This window comes from Typopeltis vanoorti, chromosome 21 (genome assembly GCF_054136105.1).
Source record: "Typopeltis vanoorti isolate ZY-2024b chromosome 21, IOZ_Tvanoo_1.0, whole genome shotgun sequence".
NCBI lineage: Eukaryota > Metazoa > Arthropoda > Arachnida > Uropygi > Thelyphonidae > Typopeltis > Typopeltis vanoorti.
This window is the reverse complement of record NC_143569.1, coordinates 15,339,359-15,367,204: the sequence shown is the minus strand read 5'-3', so window position 1 is coordinate 15,367,204 and position 27,846 is coordinate 15,339,359. Positions and strand designations below refer to the sequence as shown.

General features: G+C 34.6%; 1 protein-coding gene across 4 annotated transcripts in view; it reads left to right on the top strand.

Moving 5' to 3' along the window:
• The window catches only part of LOC150094641 (tudor domain-containing protein 7-like), a 624,604-nt gene that overhangs the window by 315,261 nt on the left and 281,497 nt on the right, over positions 1-27,846 (top strand). For 2 of the 4 annotated variants that reach the window (XM_090410991.1, XM_090410989.1), the window contains exons 13-14: positions 3,114-3,209; positions 24,944-25,053. In XM_090410991.1, coding sequence (XP_090267117.1) covers positions 3,114-3,209; positions 24,944-25,053 — 206 coding nt within the window. Of the gene's footprint in view, positions 1-3,113; positions 3,210-24,943; positions 25,060-27,846 lie in introns of all 4 variants that reach the window. The other 2 variants (XM_090410990.1, XM_090410988.1) reach the window with 1 other exon arrangement.

Genomic DNA, 27,846 nt, shown 5'->3' with positions numbered 1-27,846 from the left:
ATATTGAGTGGATAAGATACCCTTTCAATAAAAACAAATTTATGCCAATGAGTCTATCGTCAATAGAAGAACAACTTCTTTTAGAACTTGCTTCTGATGGTTTCCTAAAAAATAAATACAGCGAGAATACATTATCATCATTTTGGCTACAAATACAGAATGAATTTCCTGAATTAACAGATAAAGCTCTAAGGTTCATTTTTCTATTTCCAAGTTCATATCTGTGCGAAGTTGGATTTTCGGCCCTTGTAGATGTTAAGACGAAGAAGAGGAATCGCATTATAGATGTCGAACCGCATCTGAGATTGAAATTAACAACTATAGAGCCAAAGTTTGCCGAAATTTTATCTCTCCATAAGCAATTTCACTCTTCTCATTGATGATAAATTATTTCAAGTTAGTAAAACTTTATAGTATCTTTATAAAGTTGGTTCTATTAAAAATAAATCATATTTTTTGTTTACATATAAATTCAAATAAAATAGATATTTAATTTTTTAATATTTTAAATTGATTTATTTGTTTTAATTAATTTATTTGTTTTAATTAATTTATTTCTAATTAATTAATTAGTGGGTACTTGGTAAAAATGGAAATTTAAGAAGGGGTCTGCGGATATCTGAAGTTTGAGAAACACTGCTCTAATTCATTCAATGTTGAAATCTGTTAACCTGTTGTGCCACAGAAAGATGAGGAATGTGTCAGAACCCCTGTTTGGTTATCAGTATTCTTTTTTGAGATTGGTGACAGTTTCTTACATTTATCTGGGTTTTCATCATTAAGTGATTCCTGGATAAAAAGCATTCCAAGTTGCTCAAAAATTTGAATTTTCAGTGTAATATATATATATATATATATATATATATATATATATATATATATATATATATGTTAAAGGTACCAAGCAATTTTAAACCTGGTTTTACTCCATTTCCCAAGTAAGCAAACAGACTAAAAGTCAAGTTTGCGCCTGCAATTGATGCAAGTCTAATTGATCCCACAGGTAGTGCAGGAACAGGGCAACTCGTGGCAAAGGTGGAACAAGTTCCGATCACTAATCTTAATATTTACCTTTAATGCCAAAACACATCTCCAAGAAGGGGATGTATGATGTTTTGTATTAAAGGCAAGGGGCCACTACCCAGACCGGTTTCGACCTTTATTGAGGTCTCGTCAGTGGGAGCTAGGCTTAGAAATACCAAGATTTAGTAATACAGAGCTTGTAAGTATTTCGCCAAAACAAGTTACCATAAGGTGTTTTAACCTTATTAAATAAAAATCTCTGGAGGAGATATAAATGTAGAAAGTATTTTTACCTTGGGTAATATTGGTATCTTTAACATATATTTATACCCAAGGTAAAAATACTTTCTACATATATATATATATATATATATATATATATATATTGATTCACCTACATATAAACTTTCAAAATATTTAGCAAAGTACCTCAAGTGTTTCTCCAATAAATCTTCATCTTTCATCAAAAACACCACAGATTTTGTTTCTCATATTAAAGATATTCCCATCGATGATAATGATATTCTAGCTAGTTTGGACATTATATCTTTATTTACTAACGTTCCTACGGACGAGGTACTTACATTACTACAGGATAAATTATCCAAAAAAATGTTCACTTTATTAAAACATTGCATTCATTCTGGTTACTTCAGATATAAGGACTCCATTTACCAACAAAAACAAGGCCTGGCAATGGGCAACCCTTTGTCCCCTGTGCTAGCTAACATCTTCCTTGAAGACTTTGAAAAGAAAGCCATATCTTCCTTCTCATTTAAACCAAAAGTTTGGAAAAGATATGTTGATGATATATTCATTATTTGGAATCACGGGCACACAGCTCTCACAGATTTTCTTCGTCATCTAAACATCCAACATCCTAATATAAAATTTACTGCTGATATAGAAAATAATAACTCTTTACCTTTTTTGGATGTTATGCTTACACGATACTCTGAAAGATTAAAAATCTCTATGTACAGAAAACCTACGCATACCAATAGATATCTGCATAATCTTTCTCATCATTTTCCACCACAAAAACTTGGAATTATATCTACCTTAGGACACAGAGCACGTTCTCTCTTAAATGAACAAGATGAACTACAAAAAGAAATGAATCACCTCACTCTTATTTTTAAACAAAATGGATACTCTGAAAAAACAATTAAGAAACTTCTTCTGAACCCTCCTAAGCAGTGCACAACAGAGACTATTAATTTTAAAGGTAGCATCTCTATTCCATACATTAGCACAGTCTCTAAGAAAATAGCTAAAGTCCTTAAAAAATATAATATCAGGACCTTCTTCACCACACTTCCAAAAATCCGCTCTCTAATCAGCCATCCAAAACCTACTCATCATAACCTTAAGTACCCTGGAGTATATAAATTGTGGTGTGATTGCAATATCCCATACTTTGGTCAAACTAACAAATCTATTGAACAACGCATAGAAGAGCATAAGAGAGACATCTCATACAAAAGATCTCATGCAACTGCTTTATCCAGTCATGTTCTTTTTTCAAATAATCCTAATGATGACCAACAAAGCCACTCTGTATGCTGGAATAGATCAGAAAATATTTTTCGCTGTGAAGATGAGTTTGAAAGAAAAATCGTAGAATCACGGGAAATCCTACTGAACCCGGTCCACTTAAATAATAATTTAAGTTATAACATCCCAGATAGCCATGCTGCAGTTATTCAATATTGGCGTTCACGTGAACTTGCACGCACAATTGCAACAAACAATGGCACGCCAGTTGGAACAACTTGAAAAATACAACGTTTTTATGTATCGATTATGTGAGGCAATTTGTACCTGTAATTTCCAGTTTGTTTATTTAAATAATTCAATGTTTATTAGTATTCCTTTCCTTTATAAATACCTGAAGAAGGCTGCTATATGCCGAAACTAGTAGTATTTATCATTAAAATCTTTATATGTTATCTCGGTCTTGGAGTCATTAAATCTATTTTTTGAAATGTATAACAACCGAGTAAAAACTAATCGCCACATATATATATATATATATATATATATATAAATAAAATAAATTGTTTAATTTTCCCCTCCTCCCCTCATAGGTAGAATGTCATTTTGTTGATCATGGTGATGTTGATTGGATCGATGTTAATGACTTACAAGAATTGAAACCCTCATTTACAAAGCTTCCTTATCAGGTAAATATTGCATTCAATTGTTTTTATTATTATTACTATTGAGGGTGTTGTGATAGCATCAGTGCATGCATGCATGCTTTTATCATAGCTCCTGTTCTTTGAATTTGATTTTTTCTGGTACTGATTTGAATTACTTAATTGATAGCAAATGGAAGACTTGAGACAAAAATCATGACTAATTGAATAAGCAACAAAGATTATCAAAGAATAAAAACAAGTGCAATTTATGAGAATGCAAAACGGTTTATTCAACCATAAAAGTAATGGAGCATGTTCGAGCATGTCTGAACCTGTTTTCATGAAGGAATACTGTCATACAAACCAAGCCTTTTAGACTTCAGTTGTGTCAGATACCAACTAAGAGTATACTCATAGTTGGTATATGAGCCTCACGAGCCAGCTACGAATATATACTCGTATGACACTTACTGCCGGCAACGAGATTACCCTTACTGATCTTGAAGTGAAAATGCTTGGCTTGTGGAGCTAGCAGCAAAAGTGTGTATACTCGTAGATAGTATATAAGCCACACAAGCCAACTATGAATATACTCGTATGTCGATTACCGCCGGCAACGAGATTACCCGTACTGACCTCAAAGAAGTGAAATTGCTTGGCATATGGGAACAAACTATGCCCAAGTAGCATGGCAGTGAACCTGTTAATGATAGTCATATTTAAATTTTAGGCTGTTAAACAAGTATGTATTCTTTTTCTGTGTGTGTGTGTGTGTGGTGACTTGGCATCATGCACATAGAGTATGTATTTGTATTACTTTTGTTGAAAAATGGGATACTGTAAAGTAGGGTTTCTCAACCTGTGGTACATGTATTCCTTGGGGGTATGTGGTAAAATTTTTGAGGGTATGCCATGAGAGCTCAGAAGTCACTAGATCTAGTAAAAAAAAAAAGTCGCTAAGTTGGCAACACTGATACTTATTAATTTCTGAAAACTGAGTGACGAAGCACACTGCTGTAGTTCATGTCTATACATGTTTGTCAATCCTTCCCTACCTGAATAGCTGATCTCCAGGAAAACAGAATTAAAAAGAACAGCTGTGACCAATTTCAGCAACTAGATTCATTTCCTAAAGATAATGAGCAAATGATTGCAGACGTCGAAGGCATCAGACAACAAATAATCATTCACTTAAGCACTATTAAAACTCTTATAAGGCAGTATTTTCCACCCTCTGATGAAAGACAAGAATGGATTCGAGACCCCTTCCCATTTGATTTGGAAAAATGTAAGCTTCCATTGTCCATTAAATAAAAGTTGATTGAGATATCTTGTGACAATAGAACATTTGTTCCAAAAAGACATCAATTAGTTTTTGGATTGGAATGAAGAAGGAATATCAGACTTTGTCAAAAATTGCAGTCAAATATTTGTTTACCTTTCACAATAACTTGTTTATGTGAAACTGGTTTTTCAGTACTTTGGGGGTACAGGATAATTATGATAGTACTACATGAAAAAGTTACATCATTACTAACTTCCGATCAGCAATTTTCCTCCAAATTAGTCTGTTATCTGTTAAGACTCCAATATTATCAGATTTTATATTTCTGCCTTTTAATGTGCTTTTTTCTATATCAATCCCTCTACATCTTGGTCTTCCTCTGGTTATTTCCTCTCCCATTCTGTTTAAGTAACCATACCTCTACTAACACTTTCTCTCTGTTTAGTTCTACTAAACTTTCCTGAATTGCTAATAATGGCACATTCTTTTCTAATATCCTAATTTTTTATGTGACAGTGCCATTGATGCCATCTGTTCACGCCACTAACCTTTCTCAGAACTCTTACATCAGAAGTCTCCAGTCTTTGATCAAATGTTTTATATCTTACCAAGACAGTTCTTTCACCTTACCTTTTTTTTTGCATCTGGATAATATGATTAATATTAATTTTTGAGCCTGGGAAACATGATTTTGTTATACTTTCATTAAGTGCTCTGATCATAGACTCCCCATACATAGTTTTGTCCTTACCTTGTTTTTCTTGTTTTTTAACATGATCTCGATTTTAACTTGAACCATCTGCTTCTTTCTCTTCTCAGTCCTGCTAATCTTTTGCTGCTTCTGCAACTTTTTGATTTTGCACCTTGTCCTGTAAAGGATAACATTAAAGTGTACCATTTACTTATTTATGACTATTTTGTTCTCCTGTATTTCCACTGCTTCACATTCAGTATTAATCCTGACAATATCATTTTCCATTTTACTTTCGATGCTATATATTCATTTCTTTCTCACCACCTATCTCTAACTTACTGTTGAAATACTTAATACAAACTTGTTGGGGTGGTTCACTCTGCTTCCAAAAATTCTTTAATTTTTGTGATGAATACATCTCTCGTGCACACACGCACATTGCACTGTACAAAATTGCAAATTCAAATCTCCAAACAATGATGTCTTTGCTGCCATTGTTCTCCTAAGCATTGGTGCTATACTGACAGTATAATTTAACCCCCCCCCGTTTTATGGACACTTGAGCAGTGCTCATCTAAGGCAACGCTGATGCCAAGGATTGTATTCTCATAAGCTCTCAGGTCAGTTTAACGAAACTTCCATAATTTCTACAAACGTTTGAAATAATGTTAGATCTAATATCCATTTTGCACACACACACACACACACACACACACACACACAACATTTACTTGCAAACTAAACAACTCAATCACACTCTTATGAAACAAAACATACAATGAGTTAATCTAATATTATTAACTAAAACATGAAAAAATGACTTTTCTTTCGGCAGTATTAAGAACAACACAACACACAGTGCACCCTCTCGTGGTGACTTGAGACTAGTCTGTAAAAATTATAGTCATGATCATTTCTTTATCCATTATGGGTGTTAAAGGAGTGTTCAGAAGAATCAAAAAAATCAGTGACAGCTCACATGCAGAAATGGGTTGACAAAGAATCTGTACTTAGCATTGAATGCCATAGATTTACTAAGGAAAAGCAATGTTTGGGTAATTTTCTCACATTTTATAATGTTACAGTTGAGTTAGACAAGGTGAATAGATACACCATAATACCTATGGACGTTGCTAAGACTTTTGACAGGATACATCTTGGAAGACTGTTTCTGTAAGGTAGTGGATATGGGATTGTATTGTATATTATTAAGTTTGATAAAAGGATGGTTGATTGAGAGGTATCAAAATATGGCATTATAGGTAATATGAGTCTGTAAAAATTAGTGACCCATGGTATATCTGTGATCATTTCTTTACCCATTATTATTCAATCTATACATTAATGACATTGAGAAAAAAATTGATGATAGACACACCACTGTTTGATTCTTAATGCTACCAAAAATTTGTAAACATAATTAAATGACTATTCACATAAAATTATGTAATGAAATACATAATTTAATATATACCACTAATATTTTCTGATGAATATCTCATCACCTCATTAGAATTAACATACAACAAGAACTGAAGCTATATGAAGCCAGAAAGAACTGAACAAAGCTTACAAATTACTTCTCTTCTAGTGCTCTCTTGCCAGTCATGGGGTAATATAGTAATCCATGATTTATCAGACATTTCAATTATCAGAGTGGGGCATTTTGATAATTCATGGGTCTGATAATTAAAGTACACTTGCATGGTGTTCTACCAGAAGTTGGTTGGCTTGCAAGGGTCATGGCACAGAGCAGGTTTCACAAGAAAATTACTAAATTTAAATTGACCACTTACGATTGAAACATACTATTGGATTTTTAATACCATGGATTTAATAAAACATTTATACATAATCATCTACTACTTTTGCTAGCTGTAACTGTCTAGCTTTGTCAAGATGAGAAAGGTTATGCTGATATTAAATGCAAAAACAAGAGAATGTAGTTAAAACAGTTAGACAAATTGGAAAGAATGCGTGACATCACATGCATAAAGCGTGAAGACTTAGTTATTGTTATTAAGTCGCGTTTTATAATTTTTCGCGTAATTTAGTTCTGCTAAACTTAATGATTTTAACAGATTTCTCCAAGTCTTTTAATAATATTGCCTGGTTTCTATTGAGGTTATTTCCTGTTCGTAGGACTACTGCAGGTTCTACATCTATAATCCTCTTCGATATATGGAATGGAACTGTTATCCCAATCTATTGCATGGTTAGAAGTTGAGAAATGATGAGCTAACACTGAGGTATCTGTTCTATTATGATTGACATCTCTGACATGTTCCTTCTTTCAGTATTGACCACTTACATTAAATTTTCCGATGATGGGCTATTAGTGCAAGAATAATTGTTCAAGATGCATTATAATTTGGATGGAAAATATTTGTTCAGAGTCATATCTTTATAGATTGTAATGCTTGTCTGAGTGTGTCTCAGAAGAGATGACATGTAGCTTTAGATTTTGTTGTGTGTGTTCACTGTAATGATTTGATGAGATACTCATCATGAAATATTAATGGTTTACATTAAATTTTGTATTTTGCTACATAATTTTACATGTATCATCATTTAATTATACAGCTGTTTGATGGTGATACATAGATAGGCTGGGTAATTAAGGATGTGACTGACATGTAGCACTTGCAGAACAGTTTGAATAGACAAGAATTGTAAGCATGTGAATATGGTTGTCAGTTTAACATTAGTAAATGTAATGTTATTCACTTTCACGTGAGGGATGTGTCCAGTGGTGTATTACATTGGTGGAATTATGCTAAAAGAAAGTAACCAGGCTAGTGATCTTGGAATTTGATAGATAAGAAGCTGAAGTTTGAGGGTCAGATATAGCACAAATGGGAAAATACAACCCAGAGATTAATAGCAATGCTGAAATGGACAGTCTGGTATGGATAAAAATGTTATTTCACCTGTTTATAAGGCCTTGATACAGCCTCATCTAGACTGCTGTGCACATATCTCTCCTGGTTGTTGAGTTGATGCAGAGAGAGGACAAAGGAGAGTGTTAAAGATATTAGGAATGTGAATTACAATGACAGAGAATGGAGACACTCAAACATCTGAATGAGTCATATAGCACACCATTTGATGGAATTTTTCATTTTATAGAGAATGTAAGCAATCTTAAATGGAGTAAGAGCAGTGCATGATTGGAATAGCTTACTTTTTTATGGTGTGAATGATTTTCATAGTGTGATAGATTTACTAAGGAAAAGCTATGTTGGAGTAATTTTTTCACATTTTATATTAATGTTACAGTTGAGTTAGACAAGGTGAATAGATACACCACAATACCTTTGGACTTTGCTAAGACTTTGACAGGATACATCTTGGAAGGCTGTTTCTGTAAGGTAGTAGATATGGGATTGTATTGTATATTATTAATTTTGATAAAAGAATGGTTGATTGAGAAGTATCAAAATGTGGCATTATAGGTAATATGAATCTGTAAAAATTAGTGACCATTGGTGTATCATCATTTCATTATACAGCTGTTTGATGATGCACTTCACACTGTGATAGCTGGTGCTATTTATGTATGGCCACTATCAATGAATCCCTGACTCCTTTGTTATCACTAATAATAATAGCATTGCTTTAAAGAAACATTACAAGAAAATGACATTCAAGATATATTTTTCAGATACAATATTAATAACAGGAATTTTTACTTACAAGCAAAGAAATGAGAATTATTTTCTGAGATGTTTATATTTTATGCTGTAAAAGTAGTGTCATTAATTATTTGAGGAAGTGAGAGATAAAACTTATTGAATAGATTAATGTTAAGTGAAGTTTGCAGGTCCTAAGTAATAAGTTCTGTTTTTAAGAATTGAAATGTATCTACAAGAGTGGTCTGAAAAGTTCTCGACCTCAACCATAGATGGCAAGTAACACTATCGGCATGATTTTTTTTTCTAAGTTGGTACATCTGTCATAAGCATCTATGTAAAATTGCAAGTCATTCTGTCAAGTAGTTTGTTTATTACAGCTGTCTGAAGCAAAAGTGGTTGTCTGTATCCCTTGAAATGGAGAAAATTGAGTGTCGTGCAGTTATAAAAGTATTTTATAACCGCACATCTAGACTGCTGTGTTTTGGAAATTTTGGAAAAGAAGGTTTTACACCAAAAGAAATTCATTCAAAGTTAATAAAAGTTTATGGCACTATTCTCCTTCGTTCTCGACAATTAAGAAATAGGCTGCAGAGTTTAAACGTGGCCGTACCAGCCTTGAAGATGATCCATGTGAAGGAAGTCCAAAAAGTGTAACAACACCAGAAATCATTGATCAAGTGCACGATATGGTATTGGATGACCGGTGTGTCAAAGTGCATGAAATTGCTGAGACTATAAGCATTTTAAAAGAACATATAGGATATGTTTTGCATGATGAATTGCAAATGAAAAAGCTTTGCGCAAGATGGGTGCCACGCTGGCTCACAGCAGATCAAAAACGCACTCGCATGAAAACCTCAGTGCTTGGAGCATTTTATCAACAATAAAACTGATTTTATGCGTCAATTTATTCCTATGGATAAGACTTGGATTCACCATTACCCACCAGAATCCAAACAGTCAAAACAGTGGACAGAAGCTTCTTTATGGAAGCTTCTTGTGGACCAAGTGAAAAATAAACTTTCAACATCTTTCTCTAAATCCAGAGTAATTTAATAAAAAGGTGGCAACTTTGGCAACTCCTATAAGTAGAGATGACCTTGCTAATGCTTCTGCTTGGTATTTCCACTTGGGCCTGGCTCCCACTGAAGCGACCTCAATAAAGGTCGAATCCAGAGTAATTTAATAAAAAGGTGGCACACCATTTGGCAACTCCTATAGGTAGAGTGCTAATGCTTCTGCCTGGTATCTCCACTTGGGCCTGGCTCCCACTAAAGAGACCTCAATAAAGGTCAAATCTAGTCTGGGTAGTGGCTCTTCCCTTAATGCATAACATTATACATATCTGCAAGGAGATGTGTTTTGCATTATGGGAGATACTGAGATAGCAGTGATGTTAGCTTGCTCCACCTTTGCAACGAGTTGCCTGGTGTTGTACTACCTTGCCCTAGTCCTGAAGATACTTTCAGGTGCAAACTTCGTTTGCTCACACTTGGATAAAGGATTAAACTAAATTTATTAAAGGTGTTTATCAATATAATTAGTGGTATAGTTGAGTCTTATTATAGCAAATACTGTTCTATTAGCACAAGCTATTCTAAAGAAAATACACTTTTGCAAATCTCCACTGTAACAGAGCAGTATTCTTGTGCCCTGTATGAGTTCTGTAGTGAGAAATAGCTGCACTACCAGCATACAGTTTACAGCAGCTTCTATGAATTAGTGCCCTTGAAATATTATTCATCTTAGGATTTTTTTTTTGCATTAGTAAGGACTGTTTTTAAGGTGATTTAGTTTTGCATATTTTCTTGTTGTAATAAAGTTAAAATTTGTGCCAAAAAAGTTCATGCCTCACAATTGAGGAAATGAACATTTCCTTAAAATAGTGATGAATGCTATGAAATTATTTTATTGTGAAAGGAAAGAGTTCAGCAATTTGTTGTTTTGCCGAATTTGAACATCAGGTTATGGTAGTGTTTTTTTTTTTAAACACGTTTGGTAAACTTTTGGATGTCGTTCATTCAAGTATGATAAATTTGTCAACTCTTTCATTCCATAGATCTCGATTATGGAATGTTATCAACAGAATACAACCAAACTGTTGGCATTATGGAAGCTTCTTGCAAAAGCAACTCTTTTGGTTGCAGTATGTTCAGTATTATTGGTGGTAATATTGGGGAATCCATTGCTAAACCATAGTCAGTTGTAGATCCTGCAATGGTAGGCATTGCAGGATCTACAAATGAGGAAATGAACACATATTATGATATAAAGGTATATTTCGTAATCATTATTTTACATAATATAGTACAATGAAAATTCATTATCACAACAGTTGAAAGTAGTGCTATTTTTAACATGTATTTGTACACCCCATTCATCATTTTGTTTATCTTAGTTATTGTTGAATTCTGAATGAAGAGAAATTTAAATTATTAATACTCTCTTTAGAATCCAACATAATCCGCCATGGCAAAGGCTACATTTGTAAATATTATTTAATGTAAATCACTTATTTATAAATTAATATTCATATAACTACCTATAAGTTGATTTAATATTTAATTATTTAATCAAGTATGTGTACTAATAAAGAAAAAACTCTGTATTAAAATATTAACAAGTTATTTTATTTATTGCTATGTTAATATTATAGGAGTTTGTATTTAACATTTAACTGCGTATTAATTGAAATGTAAATATTCTTTATTTGTTCCTGTTTGTAGAGGTATAACATTATGCAATGCCTCAATTTTATTATATTTTGTTTTGTTGTCATGGAAACGTATGTTAGATAGCTTGCACGAGTTTGGAACAGAGCGTGAGGGAGAATGTTGAAAGTTTACTGGAAAGGATTTTAGTTAAAGAGAGCACGAGAACAATTTAGGTGGGAAGAAAGGATATATAAGCTAGGTACACTGAAAAAAGAGAGGATATTCTAATTCGGCATTCGGAGGAAGGAATGGAAAAAAAGGAGATTGATTCGGGAATCAGAGTGCGATATTGGCGAGTCACTCAAATAGCTAATTAAAGTCTGCTAGTCGTGGAGCGGGTTAGCTAGTAAGTTGCAGAATAACAAATAAAGCAACGGAAGATAGCTAAGTGACTACTGAATGACTAGCTGTACTTTAGGTGAGATTTAATTACAGGGCAGACTTTTCAAGGACACACAGAAACTTGAAGCATAGCACGGAGTAACTAGAGAATAATTAGAGGCAACAAGGTTGAGTTTAACGATAGCTGTGTTAAGAATTATAGTGCCTGAAAGATTAATTGAATGCCGGAGGAATAGGCAACTGTGCATGAAAACTTCAAGTTAAGGAATTATTGTGTGTCACCTTAGTTCATGAGTGATTAGTAGAATACTGAATTGGTCAAGTAATGTCTAAGATAGTATAAGCGTTTTACTTCATGCAAGAACATTTAGCCATGTGAATTGTGACCATTAATTAATTCAGTTATTACTAGGAAGGTTTGTTTTAATGAGTGCTGTTAATTCTTTAAAGTGTATAAAGTTATAAAAAGTGTTCGTATATAAGTAGATGAAGAAGGAAGATTACCGGTAAGAATATTCCAACCATTGCTATTCCTATGCAGAGATGTGCGTGTTTCTTCCTAAAATATTCCTATATTAACAGTAACATTTTTGCAGAGATTAGCTGAAGTGTGGATTTAAAAGTGTAGCCACCATTATATTGTATTTGAAACTTAAGTAACTGTGAGATATTTGTGTAAGTGGTTACCAAGGAACTTTATGACTTTGAGCTTTACCAAGTGTTTAATTAAGGCTGTGTTTTGGACAACAGATTTACCATTGCTTAAAATTATGACTGTATTATCAGAAGAGCTAAAATGTTTATAATGTCTCATTTAGTGATTTGAACTTAAGTGTATAATTTGTGATCCTAAATTAAATGTTTGTTTTCATTAATCTAAAGTTGTATTTTGCCTGAATCTCTTTTACTGCACCATCCATAAAAATATTCAAACCAAAGCGGGAGAGATAAGTGAGTTAAATAAACTCGGCCTGTAAACATAACAACATATAAAGGAGAAATAGTTGAGAGTTGGTTTTTCTTCAATTCTTGAACTAATTCAGATATAGAGTGGCACAGTATATAAATATAAATTTTCTCTATATTTGGATTAGAAATCAACTAGCAACCTATCAATTGTTTAAGAACATCGTAATAACTAAATGTCGGATCCAAAGTATAGGTTAAGACGAAGTGGGATCCAACATTATTTTCTTAAAATGTTTCACATAAAATGACTCAATAAATTTTAATAGTGATCATAAAATTCATGTATATGGTGGAGACATTGAATTTTCCTGACAAAGCATGTTTCATTCAATTTTCTTTTGCATCAGACTGCAAGACTTTCTATTCCAGATATAGTTTGGATGTTCACCAGTTATTTTTTCTTGTTGCTTATTTTCTCTTTTCCTTAGCTGCTCGAAGGAAAAAAGAAAGCACGAAATTGGATCCAACTAATGCATGCTTGGTAAAGAACAAAAATTGTGAAGTTTCCTGATAAGAAAAAAATAGGAACAAGAAAAACATCTTAAAATTTCTATAGGATGCTCACAAATGCCCAAAACATAAGAACTAGGAAACGTAAGAACTGTGGACTCTGCTAAGTAATCTTTGAATAGCCTTGTTTTTTTGGGATAGATGTACGTATGTACAAGATTCCAATAAAGGTTACTTTCAATTCAACAATTGGAAATGTGTCCGAGATGGTTGTTTCAGATAGCTAACCTTTTTTTTTTTTTTTTTTTCAATATAATGTTTATCATCAGTCTCCTAATTCCATAGTAGACTTGATCCTTGAATGAAAGCTTGATTTTTTTGTTCAGTCATGATACAGCAAAATGGTGAAGAAAATCATAACAGATCCAAAAAGGGGGATGGTCAGTGCCACTACTTTCGTAGGCCTCCCGGCTAGGGCCATGGGACCCGCTAACCAACAACAGCTGCGGTCCTCCATTCATATTGGGAGTTGGATGATTATGGCGGCCCATTCTGTAAAAAAAAATGGCACTGTGTAAAGCATCATTTCTGCCCAGAAAAGAATTAAAGCCCAGGTAGTCTCAATATGCCTGGAACGGTGGTGTCAGAGTGATATAGCAGGCCCTCCGGAATCATCAGTCCGTGACTGCTATAAAGAAACTTGACACAGAAATTGCTTGAATGTTGCTACTTGGAATGTAAAAGGATTGAATAAATGCAGGAAATTGTCTAATATGATGAGAGAGATGGAGAGATCGAATATTAGTTACTAGGAATAAGTGAAACTTTTTGGAAAGGATCATCAGATTTTGAGTCGAAGCTTCCAAATGGCAAGATATGTGAAATATATACGTCAGGTGGTAAAATATCAAGAAGAGGTGTAACATTTATTGTAGAGAAGAAAACTAATAAAAACATTATCTATATAATCAAAAAATCAGAGTAATGGCAGTTCTAGTGAAATCTAAACCTAGAGATATGCTGATCATTCAAATATATGCTCCTACAGAACAGAATGAGGAAGCAGAAATAGATATCATGTATGATGAAATAGAATGGTGTGTAAAGGAAGTCGGAGGCAAGAAAGATTGAGTTATTTGTGCTGTGAGTGACTGGAATGTAAAAGTTTGGACTAGGAATTCGGAATGAGAGAGCAAAAGCTGATTGATTTCTGTAACAAGCACAATCTCATAACTAACATTATCTCATAATTTTGAGCAAAAACCAACAACATGATACACATGGAAAAGTCCGGATGAAAGATACAAAAATCAATTTGACTATATTGTAGTCAGTAAACGTTAGAGTAAATCTTTGAGTTCCGTATTCAATGGAATATGGAACTCAAAGGTGATGCCAAGTGCTGGCTGTGGGTCTGATCATAGACTGGTCTTAATGAATATGAATATTTGCCTGAAAACAATAAAATTTAAATGAAGTAGACTCCTAAAATAGGATCTGCAAATGGTACAAAATCTAATAATAAAATCAAAATGTAATGAAAATATTTCAGAACTGCTGTCTGCACAGTTGCAAAACAAAAATGTAGTCTATTCCATTGAGAGGGTTTGTTTTCGCAGCTATCATAACATCTGCTAAAAACCACATCAATAAACAAAGAAAGAAAAAAAAACCATTGTTTACTCAAGAGGTAATCAACCTTATTGATGAAAGAAGAACATGGAAAAGAGGAGCAAATGAAGAAAGGTTAAGATATAAAACTTTGGATAAAAGAATCAGTTATGTAAAATATTGAAAGAAAACTGGATGAATAGGCAGTGCACTGAGAGAAGAATTACAAAATAGGAACAAAATGAGAGAAGCATTCCTGAAAGTGAAAGAAATTAATGGAAAAATAAAACGTACCCAGTCTAATAACATCAAGGACAAAGATGGAAACATACTCATTGATAACGAAAAGATAAATGGAAGATGGGCGGAGTACTTATCAGCTCTCTATGATGATAGTAATGGTAACATGTTAGATCATAGGTTCCCAAACTTTTTCGAGCCACCGCCCACTTTGCAAGACATAAATTTTTTTAACCCCCCCCCCCATTATAACAGTTTTCCGCATTCAAGCCGTTTGATATTTATGACATAGATAGCAACTAATGATACATTACTGCTTACGCTGTTAAATTTTTAAAAAGAAGTGGCCAATACGTGCTTCATCTTGAATACAGTTATTGCTATACCGATTTTGGTGAAACGTAACCCATATGTAAAGATTGTAAAATGTATGCTTGAATAACATTATGCACAGTTTCATACAATGGTTTAAATATGAAAATGTGGAATACAATTAAGAGATTGCATTGCATTAGTAAGAATCTTATTGTAATAATTAAAACACCATCAAATGTATTAGATGGTTTATTTTGAACTTACAAAGTAAAAATACAAAGAAAAAATAAATTAATGTGAAGGATGAGCCTGGTGTATTTTTAAAAGTTTGTTAATATCAGGTTCAACTTTCATTAAAAACGGTCGTAAATCGCCATGCTCGGTTATATGCAATCGATTTCTTTTCTTAGATAGTAAATTCACTACAGCACTAAACTCGCGCTCAGCCAAATAAGATTGAAATGCAATTAAAAATTTTTGCACTATTTCCCATAATCCAGGGTACAGTGTTGGTATTGATTTTTGAAGCCAGAACTCTTGGTATCCAGTTTTAAATTTTATTTTTAGTTCTTCATTTGTTGTGAGTTCTATGAGTTCCACTTCTAAATTTGATCTAGAACCCAATTTGGTATATTCATGTTTAGAATATCCTTGAATCGCTCATTGAAATCTGCATGGAGAACCTCCAAGTGTTGGCAATATGTAAGTAAATCTTCCTTTTTGAGAGACACTGCTGATAATTTTGAAAAGTTGGCTATGTTCCCCTCAGCCCATATTCCGCTTGAACAAAAGTTTCCCTACAAAAGCGGCAATAACGTTTTTTGTTTTAATTCAATTCAATTCATCACCTTGTAGTTGTAGATCGACGTCATTAAATATTTTATAGAGGTTTGTCAAATAAGCGATGTCATTTTTGGATGTATAGCGAGTACATTTGGTAATGCTTGTTTCAAATGCACTATGAAATCCTTGTGGTGCCCTGTCACTGCTGGAGCACCATCAGTAGCAGCAGACAAAATATTACGAATAGGAATGTGTTTCTTTTGAAAAAACTTATTCATGATATTAAACATAGATTCTCCCTTTGTATCTGCTTCCAAGTTTTTAGCAAATAATAATTCTTGACAAACTTTTTTTTCTTTTATGAATCGTACGTATGATAATAGTAGTGGTTCATTATTTGGGAGAGTTGATTCATCGAGTTGAATGGAAAATTGGCATGTCTTCAAATAATCGCACAATGATTTTTCAACATCTTCAGCCATTTCATCGATGCTTTGCACTGAATTATTGCTCAAAGGAATTTTCCTGACGATATCTGATGCTGGCTTATGTGAAGCACAGTGTTTATTACTTCTTTTACTGCCAGCAAGATTAATTCCTCACCAATTGTGTGTGGTTTTCCCACTTTTGCGATTAATAATGAAATATTATAAGAAGCTTGTAATCTTTCATTATCTTGTTTAGTGGATGACGTAAAAAGTTTTGATATAGTTAGACATTTCAAATATTTTTCTTCTAGTACTTGAAAATAGGACAAATCTATATCCTTTTTGTCAGCATGCATTTTAGTCGAATGCTCTGGTAGCCTAGAAGGCTCATTGCTTTATTTGAAAACACTTTCTGGCAAATCAAGCACATGGGTAATAATTGGTTTGTAGGAGACTGAATAAAACCATATTTCAAATACTCAATGCTATACTGTCGACATTTCTTCTTATATTCAGACATAATGAAGTAATAAAATTTGCAAAAATATTCACAAAATAAAAGATTTAATTTACACTTTGTATGACTCCACTTATCTATCACACTTTCTCCTGATGATTGTTGGCAAAGCACACAAAAAATAATGAAATTTATTCCTAAACCATTGGTATTTATAGATTTGAAATCTAGCCCGAATCGACTTGCATGCATTGACTTGTTTGCGATACCATCGTACTCGTGCTTTGAACAAGTCACTGCAAGCTCCCATATTCCTGTCAAAACGTGCTGAATTGAGTGAATTACCTACGTAATAGTTGATTGACATACTACTAGTTAAGACTCGTCTGCTGCGTGGATAGACTAAATGGCACGAGCCTGTATGGCACGATCAATTTTTACAATAGCAAAAAATGAATAAATTTTTTAAGTATATAAAAAATAGAAGTTAAATATCTTGTATGATACGTTCAATTTTTTATTTTGTTCGTCTGACCATGACATTGTCCGAATAATTATAAATAATAATTAATAAATAAAATAATTACACAAGATATAAACAACAAACCTACAAAACATAACCACAGAAAACAGTATAATAAGTTTCGAATAATATTTGCTTTGTTTTTACCCTCTTGGTAGCAATATAAGTTAGTATTAACTAGGCTAACTAAAATTTAAGATTTTATTTCTTTCTTGCCATTATTATTATTTTATATAATTTAATATTCGTAATATTAAATTATATAAAATTGGGTTTATTTTTGTACAAAACAATTAGAAAAGTGGTTTTCATCATCATCATCAAATTCCTGCCATGTACCCTCAAGGGGGTGTACAGGATATAACAGTACTACATGAAAAAATTACATCATTACTAACTTCCTATCTACAATTTTCCTCCAAATCAGTCTGTTACTTGTCAAGACTCCAACATTATCAGATCTTATATTTCTATAGTCTAAGGCACTTTGTACCGTATCAATCCACCTATATCTTGGTCTTCCTCTGGGTCGTTTTCCTAAAAAAAAAAAAAAAAAAAAAAAAAAAAAAAAAAAAAAAAAAAAAAAAAAATTGATCATGTAAGACTGCATAAGATGAATTAAAATGCAATATTTAAATTTTAAATGATTATCTAATTGCAAAATCACGAAAATAACTGATTTTTAAATATATATTATTAATTTCTTCTATAAAGAGCCACCGACCCCTAGACCGCCTGAATGCACCCAAATGCTTCTGATCCCACTGTAGACCCCTAGGTGTCAGCGCCCACATGGGGGAGTGGTACTGCCCACTTTGGGAACCTATGTGTTAGATGATTCACGACATCTTAAATTAAACATAACAGATATCACTCTACCCACAAGAAAGGAGGTAGAATATTTAAGAATCTTCCTAATAATAAATCCCCTGGGTGTTGATGATCATCTGGCTGAGCTGCTGAAAGCTTTGACTGGCAATAATAATAATTTAGTGGAATCCATTCAGGACATCTATAAAACAATATAATTACCTGAAGTTTTTACAACATCTGTCTGTATACCAATTCCAAAGAAACATAATGCACAAAATTGCAAGGATTAAAGAACTGTGAACCTAATATTCCATGCATCTAAAATTATTTTAACCACCGTTAACAAACAAATTGAAAGAGCCATAAGCAATGAATTGAGTGAACAACAGAAAGACTTCAGAAGAGGAATGGGAACCATCAATGCTATCCTGGAACTAAAAATACTAATAGAAAGATCACTTGAAAGAAATAGGAACATTTACATATGCTTCATAGACTTTCAGAAGGCTTTTGACCAGGTAAAACATAATAAAATATTCAATATATTAGATAAATTAGACATAGAAAATCATGTACTTAAGATTATAAAAATGATTTACACCAAACTGAAATATAGCAGTTTAACTGTGATACTTCTGAAGTGGAAATAAAAAGAGGAATTAGACAAGGTTGTATCCTTTCATCAAATCTATTTAATATCTATAGTGAGACAATGATGAAAAAGATTGAAAAACAAAAAACAGAAATTAGTATCAATGGTATAAAATACAACAATCTTAGATATGCTGATAATACCATTCTGAAACAAATTAATCAAATTACTGCAGCTACTAATTGAAGAAGGTAAATAATTTGAATTAGATATTAATGCAAAAAAAAAAAAAATTATGAAAATCTCAAAAGAAAGCAGATCAGAATCAGAAATATTCATAAACAATAAGAAAATTTGAACATAAAACAGAATTCAAATATTTAGGCACCTACTTTACTGCAGGTGGAAAGCAAGATAAAGAAATAAAAATAGGAACAGCCATGGCAAAAGATGCATTCTGGAAAAATAAAGATCTGCTTAGAAGTTCTGTGAGTATCGAGACAAAGAAAAGAATGATAAGAATATTAGTGTGGCCAATTTTCACATACGGAAGTGAGACCTGGATATTCAAGAAGAGAGTAAGGCAACAGATAATGGCCTTTGAAATGTGGTGCTATTGGAGAGCTCTGAAAATCCCACGGACAGAACATCTGACAAATACAGATGTCCTACAGAGAATGAGAACACAGAGATCTATATTACAGGAAATAATCCAGAGAAAGATGAGATTGGCAGGACATGTACTGAGAGGTTCAGCAGGACAGAGGATACTAACAGTTTTAGAAGGAAAAATTATGGGAAAAGGATCAAGAGGCAAAAAACGAAGGATATGGCTTGAAGATATAAGATCATGGACAGGATCACATGGCTATGTAGAAATAAAAAGGAAAGCCACAAACAGAGAGAACTGGAAGGACATGGTGCTGCATCCTCTCACTGAGGAAGCTACATGAAAAAGAATGAATTCAATAATGAATTTAGTTTAATCCTTTATCCAAGTGTAAGCAAACAAAGTGTGCGCCTGAAAATATCTTCAGGACTGAGGTAAGGTGGTGCAACTCTGAGCAAAGCTGGACCAAGCTTTCATCACTCCTTCTCTCAGTATCTCCCATAATGCAAAGCACATCTCCTTGTGGACATGTATACTGCTATGCATTAAGGGAAGGGACACTACCCAGACCAGTTCCAACCTTTATTGAGGTCTCGTCAGTGGGAGGCAGACCCAAACGTGGAGATACTAAGGCAGAAGCAATAGGAAAGGTCATATTTACCTATACAAGTTGCCAACTGGTGTACTATCTTATTATTGAATTATTCTGGATTTAGAACTTCCAACATCTTTCTCTAAATCCAGAGTAATTCAATAATAAGGTGGTACACCTGTTGGCAACTTGTACAGGTAAATATGACCTCGACTATTGCTTCTGCCTTAGTATCTCCACATTTGGTTCTGCCTCCCACCGAAGAGACCTCAACAAAGGTAGAAACCAGTCTGGGTAGTGGCCCTTCCCTTAATGCATAGCAGTATACATGTCTGCAAGGAGATGTGCTTTGCATTATGGGAGATACTGATAGGAGTGATGAAAGCTTGGTCCAGCTTTGCTCAGAGTTGCACCACCTTACCTTAGTCCTGAAGATATTTTAAGACGCAAACTTTGTTTGGTTACACTTGGATAAAGGATTAAACTAAATTCATTATAGTCTAACCAAGTGCAAAGTAAACTTCTAAGAATGAATTCACAACTGAAAAAAATGTCTTCACTCTGCTCAACAGTTTTAGGTATACAAGGAATAAGTGAACTTTTATATGCCATTTTTGGAAATAAAAAGGAAGTGAGATGGAACATTTTATTGTACTTTGGAAGATTTACTGTTTCTAGGAAGGCAGCCATAATGACTGGAATACACCTAATTTACAAAGACTAAGATAAACAGATTTGATAAAAATCTTAGGAAGGAAAACTTTAGGAGCCTTCATAGCTCAGACAGGACACTGATGTTTTTCCTTCATTTAGAAAGATTTTGGTTCGACTTCTGACAACTGATAATGCTAGAAATCCTTTCTCTTTTAGCTGAAAGCAAGTTAGCTGATTTCATTTCATCCTGATGTGTTAGGTAACTTGTGAGAATTTATTACCCTAAGACCCCATGGAGTCACTCATCTAAGGAGGTCTCTTTGTCATACACACAACTCATCTTACCACTCCTTAAACACATTCAAATTCTCTGCAGGCACCACACTCTCAGTCAAGGCATTTCAATCATTCATAACTCTGCATTAAAAAAAAACCCTGCTTTCTCACTCCCTTTTCACACATTCCTTATACAGCATCCAAGAATGATCACTTATTCTCCCCTGATCTCCTACCATTTTATGAAAAACTTCTTCAATATTGATCCTATAACAACCCCTTACCAACTTGTACATCTCTATCATATCACCCCTTTTCCTATCCACTAGACTCTGTAAATTGCATCTTTCAAAATTCCAGAGATCAGAAACTACCTTAGTCAGTCTCCTCTGGACCCTTTCCAATATCTCGCTGTCCTTTCGAAAACAAGGTGACCAAATCTGTGTGCAGTAGTCCATGTGTGGCCTAATCAGAGCCTTGTATGATGGAAACAGAATCTTCTTACTAATACAAGTCAGTGTCCTCTGCATCATTCCTAGAATTTAATGTGTTGTCCTCACAATTTTGGCAAAGTATCCTCATAATTTTAGATCCTTGTCCACCATCACCCCAAGATCTCTTATTTCCTCCACCTCCAACAATATATATTTCCACAAGCATAAATTCTACATCCCATCTTTGTTTCCCAAATTTTAAAACCTTACATTTCACAACATTGAACTGCTATCCCCATGCCCGTTCACTCAATCTGTTCATCTTCTTGTAAGGTCACATCTGCTCTACTCCTCTTAGTTCACCCCAGCTTTGCATTATCTGTAAACAACAATATCCCCATTTAAATCTTCCCCAATCTTCTTCTTCTGCAGCTTCTCCCACTTAAGTGGGGTCACTGTTTGGCCGCCCACGCTTCCGCCTTCCTTGTACATCCATTTGCATGACCCTTCTTCCCACATAATTGTCCTCCCTCCTCATCACATGACCAAACCATCTCAACCTTGCCTCCTGTATTTTCGCTCCTAAGTTCGTAACTTTCACTGTTCCCCTGACAGTCATTTCTCAGATGATCCTTTCTGGTCACACCGCACATCCACCTAAGCATTCCCATCTCTGCTACTTCCATCCTGCTAATGTTATTTTTCCTCAGGGCCACAGTTTCTATAGCATATGTCATAGCTGGCCTCACTACTGTCCTATAAATTTTGCCTTTCAGATTGATCGGCACCCTCTTATCGCATAACACTCTAGCCATCTCCCTCCAGTTCCTCCAACCTGCTTGTATCCTGCATCCCACTTCCTTCTCAGCTCCTCCATCTTCTTCCACTGTCGAACCTAAGTATCTAAAGTCTCTCACCTTCCTGATGACATTTCCTTCCAGCTCCAGATCTGTCTCCTGGCCACCGCCCACTGCGCAACACATATACTCTGTCTTACTTCTGCTCAGTCTCATACCTCTCTCTTCCAGTACTTTTCTCCATCTTTCCAGTTTAGTTTCCGCTTCTTCTCTTGAATCTACACACAGCAAGATGTCATCTGCATACAACATTGTCCAGGGTGCATCTTCTCTCACCTCCTCTGTTACCACCTCCATCACAATATTAAACAGAAACGAACTTAATGCTGACCCTTGATGCAAGCCAACTGTTACTTGAAAACTTTCTGTCTGTCCCAAACAGGTCCGAACACTTGTCTTCACATTTCTGTACATTTCCTGCACCAACCTGACATATTTCTCCGGCACCTTCTTCTCCCTCAGACACCTCCAGACTTCTTGCCTTGGCACTCTATCGTATGCTTTCTCGAGATCAATAAATACCAGATGTAGCTCCCTTTGTTTCTCTCGATATTTTTCTATTATCTGTCGTAACCCAAAGATAGCATCTGTTGTTGATCTACCAGGCATGAAGCCAAATTGTTCCTTTGCAATCTCCACCTCCTCCCTCAATCTACCATCAAGAACCCTTTCTAGGATCTTCATTGTGTGGGACATCAACTTTATTCCTCTGTAATTTTTACAGTCTTGTGCATCCCCTTTACCCTTGTAGATAGGAACAAGAGTACTCTCCCTCCATTCCTCGGGTATATTTTCCTGTTGGCAAACTTTCATGAACAGGTCCCACAGCAGGTAAATTCCCCCTTCCCCCAGTGTCTTCCATGCTTCCACTGGAATTCTGTCGGGGCCACCACTTTTCTATTCCTCATCCTCTTCATGGCCTCTGTCACTTCCATTCTACTGATGTTCTGCACCATCCCCTCCGAAGGCTGCCCATCTCCTCTGTGAGTCCTTGCATTTTCCTCATTCAAAAGTCCCTCAAAGTATATTTTCCATCTGTTTCTTATGTCCACATCCCTCCATAATACTCTTCCTTCATCATCTTAAATCTTCCCCAATATCATTTACATATAGATTAAATATCAATGGCCTTAAAAGAAAGATCCTTGAGGCACACCACTAGGACTTTCTCATCTGGGATATTGCTTCCCCATACACAAATTGCTAATACCTATCAGATAGCCAATCTCTGATCCAGTGCACTAGTCTAATATCCAACTCCATCTGCTCTAGTTTGACTATTAACTTATCGTGTGGTAATCTGTCAAAAGCCTTTGCAAAATCTAAGTATACTACTGTGTATCCATTGTCCGAAGAAGCCATCACCTTATTGGAATAAGTAGATTACTAAAACATGCTGTCCATCAAAGATAATACCATCATTGTCAACCCAATTCTGGATCCTAGTTCTCACCAGCCTCTTCAAAACTGGATCCACAACATTTCTTTGCAACTTGACCCAGTGCAAAACTCAATTAAACTTGTCAAGGCAGATGTGAACTCCCCTTCAAAATAAGTGTGATATATTATCAAGTTCCACAGCCTTATTAATATCAAGTTTGCTGAATTCCCTATATACGTCTTGCTCACTTAGTCAGTCTCTTCTGCTCATCAACTGCTCTGAAACTCGTGATGTGACATTCACAAGAATGAAAGACCTTTATGAACTGCTCATTAAATATCTCAGCTATGTCAGCAGTTGTTCTTATACCATTTTCTTCAGTCAATATCATCCTTCCTTAATCTTTTTTTGCTGGCTATGTATTGAAAGAACTCCTTGGTATTCTTTTTGGCTTCATTAGCTAACTGCTGCTTATACATCAGTTTTGCTACCCTTACCAACCAAGTCACCTCATTGCCTGTTCTTTGTAATCCTGATGGAATCGTATAGTGCCTCCATAATGCTTTTTTCCTCTGTATTGCACGCTTAATATCTTCATTCATCCATTTTACACCTACTTTCTGACCCTTGGAATACATTTAGACATTGCTTTTACTAGATGGTTCTTGAATATCACTTAAGTTGCATTAATCTCCTTTCCAGCCAACTCCTGATTCCATGCTACACTTCCAAACTGTCCCCTGAGCTTCTCATAATCACCAGTTTTGTAGTTCCACATATACCTTTTACTTACTGAAGTCCTCACATTGCTGGTTACCATTCAGATAATCATTTCATGGTCATTCTCACCAGCTGGAGAGTGATTTGACACCTCATTTATAATAACATACTCTGAAATCATACACATACATTTATTATATGCCGCTGTAAGGACACAAGTTATGGTGAATGAATGAAATAAGGTGAGTGATAGATATAACTAACAGAAATGTTATAAATTTTTCTAGAAGTGTCATTTCAAGAATAATTTTGAAAAATAAAGAATAGTTGAATTGTATATGAACGTTATAGGCAGTGTTGTTTAGCGAATTGTCATTAATAAAATCTTTTTTAATGTTTAGGCAGTTCCATGTCGATTGGAGGGCTTACATGTCTATGTAGAAAAAGGCATGATCACTGACTATGCAGCAGAGCTTTTAGGCAGAACATTTGTAGCCCAAGTTGTGGACAGGTATGGGTGTGTTTGCATTTTTCTTTCCTTTTATATAGTCGAAAGAATTTTAAATGTGCAGATTTGCTTACAAATACCTTGGAAATCATAAAAATTAGACATGACATTTTTCTTGTCGTAACCAAGATATGGTAATTAAAAAAAAAAATAAAAAAAAGTGTAGGCAGATCCATGAAACATTACTCTCTAAGATGCAGTAGTAGCTGTTGCTACTCTTGTGTTTAAGTAGGTAGAGGCATGTTGAAAGATATTCTTACTTTGTAGTCCTTTCCAAGATGATACATTATATTGATCATCTTGGAAAGCCATGAGAAGTCAAGAATTCTCATGACTTGCCAGTTATTTAGAGGATACGTTAGGATTTTGATGTATCAAAGAAACTGTCAAAAACCTGTCATGTGGAAAGGTAACTGGAGTTCAACTAGAAATGCTCAAATATGAAGATATAAAAATTTTACAGTGACTGCATTGTATAATTCAGAAAGCCTGGTCAGAGGATTGAATTCTGGATATTGGAGCAGTTCTCTAATAATACTATCTATAAAAAAGGGGGGGGAAGACTCAGATTTTCAATTTAAGACAAATGGTTGGGAAATCAGGGAATATAACAAGAATTTTATCATCATGAACTACTTCGTGGAGTACTTAGACTCACCGAGGGAGGCACTAAACATCATGCAATGCACTATCCAGAATTCCCCTAGTGTCATTAATTCTTTGTTTTAACTCATTCACAGTCATAGCCCCAACAACAATTTCTAGCAACCTATTCCACTCATTCACCACTCTCCAAGCAAAAAATATAGTCCCGACACCCCTGCTAACTATGCTCTTGCTTAGTTTCCAAGGATGGCTCCTAGTTTAGTCCTGTTCTGAAAATGTCCTCTGTATTATCTTGTAAAAAGTATTCAATAATTTGTGTCTCAATCATTTTACACCTCTACACCTCTTCTGCCTGTCAGCCAATTTCTGTAACCATATCTCTTCAATCTGTCCTCTTAAGATTCATTGCCTCTAGATTCTCTCTTCATCCTCAAGGAACCCAGGTGACCAATTTTGTACAAAGTAGTCAAGATGGGGATTTTATGATGCCTCTCTAAAGAAGTTTAATAACCTACTTATCTCTGCTTATCAGGGTATTCTTCAGTAACCAAGTAATCCAGTGAACTGTTTTGGCTACTTTTGCAGTGTACTCTCTACAATTTAATTTCCTATCCAATAGCACCCCCAAATCCCATGCTTCATCAATTTCCTGGAGTACAGTTCCATCGGTGTGGTACATAGTTGGCAATCTTTTCATCCCATAATACATGACCATACGCTTTGCCACATTAAACTAGTGTCCATTCTCCTTTACCCAGACTGATAGTCTGTTCAAATTATCCTGCAGAATTTTAACATCTGTGTTAAGTATTGCTCTACCTAATTTGGCATCATCAGCAAGCAACTAAGGTCCTCTCAGATTCTTTCCTATAATCATTAATGAACAAATTAGTACTTGCTTGAGAACCCTATGGTATGTTGCTAGTCCCAGATCTTCTGCTGAACACTACTTCTAAATAAACTACTCTCTGATATCTCTTCATCAATCACCCTCTTATCCACTTAAACTTTATATTTATCCCATGTGCTGCAATTTATTGATTAGAATTCCATGCAGTATCCTGTCATATAGTATTGTCACTGTAAATCTTTATCCTAGCTTTCACTGTATTATTAAATGTAAGCAAGTTACTGAGCCATGACCTACCTTTTGCAAAACCATCTTGCCCCCAATATAGCATCCCATTTCTTTCTATTCATTCCTGTAATTTGCTTTTAACCAACTTCTCCAACCTCAACTATGACTCCTGATATGCTGATCAGTCAGTAATTTGCTACATCTTCTACTTGGAGCCTCCTTTCTGCAAGAACTATTTTCCCTTCTTTTCACTTCACACATTTGGAACTAACCCAGAGCCTAGTTAGATTAAACAACATGGTCAAAGATAGTACCAATTCCCTACCACCTTCTTGTAACACTCGACCTGGTATGCCTTCTAATCCCATAACTGTATTTACATCAAGGTTCTATAATATGCTGTGCATCTCCATTTCATTGCACATCATTTATCTCAGTTCCCATATAAGCCTTTGCCTCTTGATACTGCAATATCTCCACCTGGATGGTATACTCGTTTAAAGTGATCACTTAGTAATTTACTTTTTTTTTTTTTTTTTTTTTTGTCTGACTCAGTTGCTTCCCTACCATCAGTATTCATTAAAATCATTCTGACACGAACATTCTTCCTTTTACTTCCTTTTTTACTTGAAAAAAACTCTATGGGATTATCTTTGGCCTGCACTACTGATTTTGCCTTTCTTACTGCACTGGTTGCCTATCCTGGCTTTTGCTTTGTACTGCTCATGTTCCTGCTGGTCACCTTTCCCCTTGAATTCCCTCTATATTTATTTATTATTATTATTTATTTTTTTTGTAGCTCCATTTTATTATTATTACTAGTATTATCTTAAGAATCCATGAATTCACACTCATCTAGGAGGTTCCTTAAGTCATACACACAGCTCATCATACCACACCTTAAACACATTCAAATCTCTGCAGACACCACACTCTCAGGCAATGTATTCCAATCATTCAGAACTTTGCATGCAAAAACCTGCTTCTCATTCCCTTGTTCACACCCTACTTATATAGATTCCAGGGATGACCTCTTGTTCTTCCCTGATCTCCCACCATTTTATAAAAAATCTCTTCAACATTAATCCTATAACAATCCCTGATTATCCTGT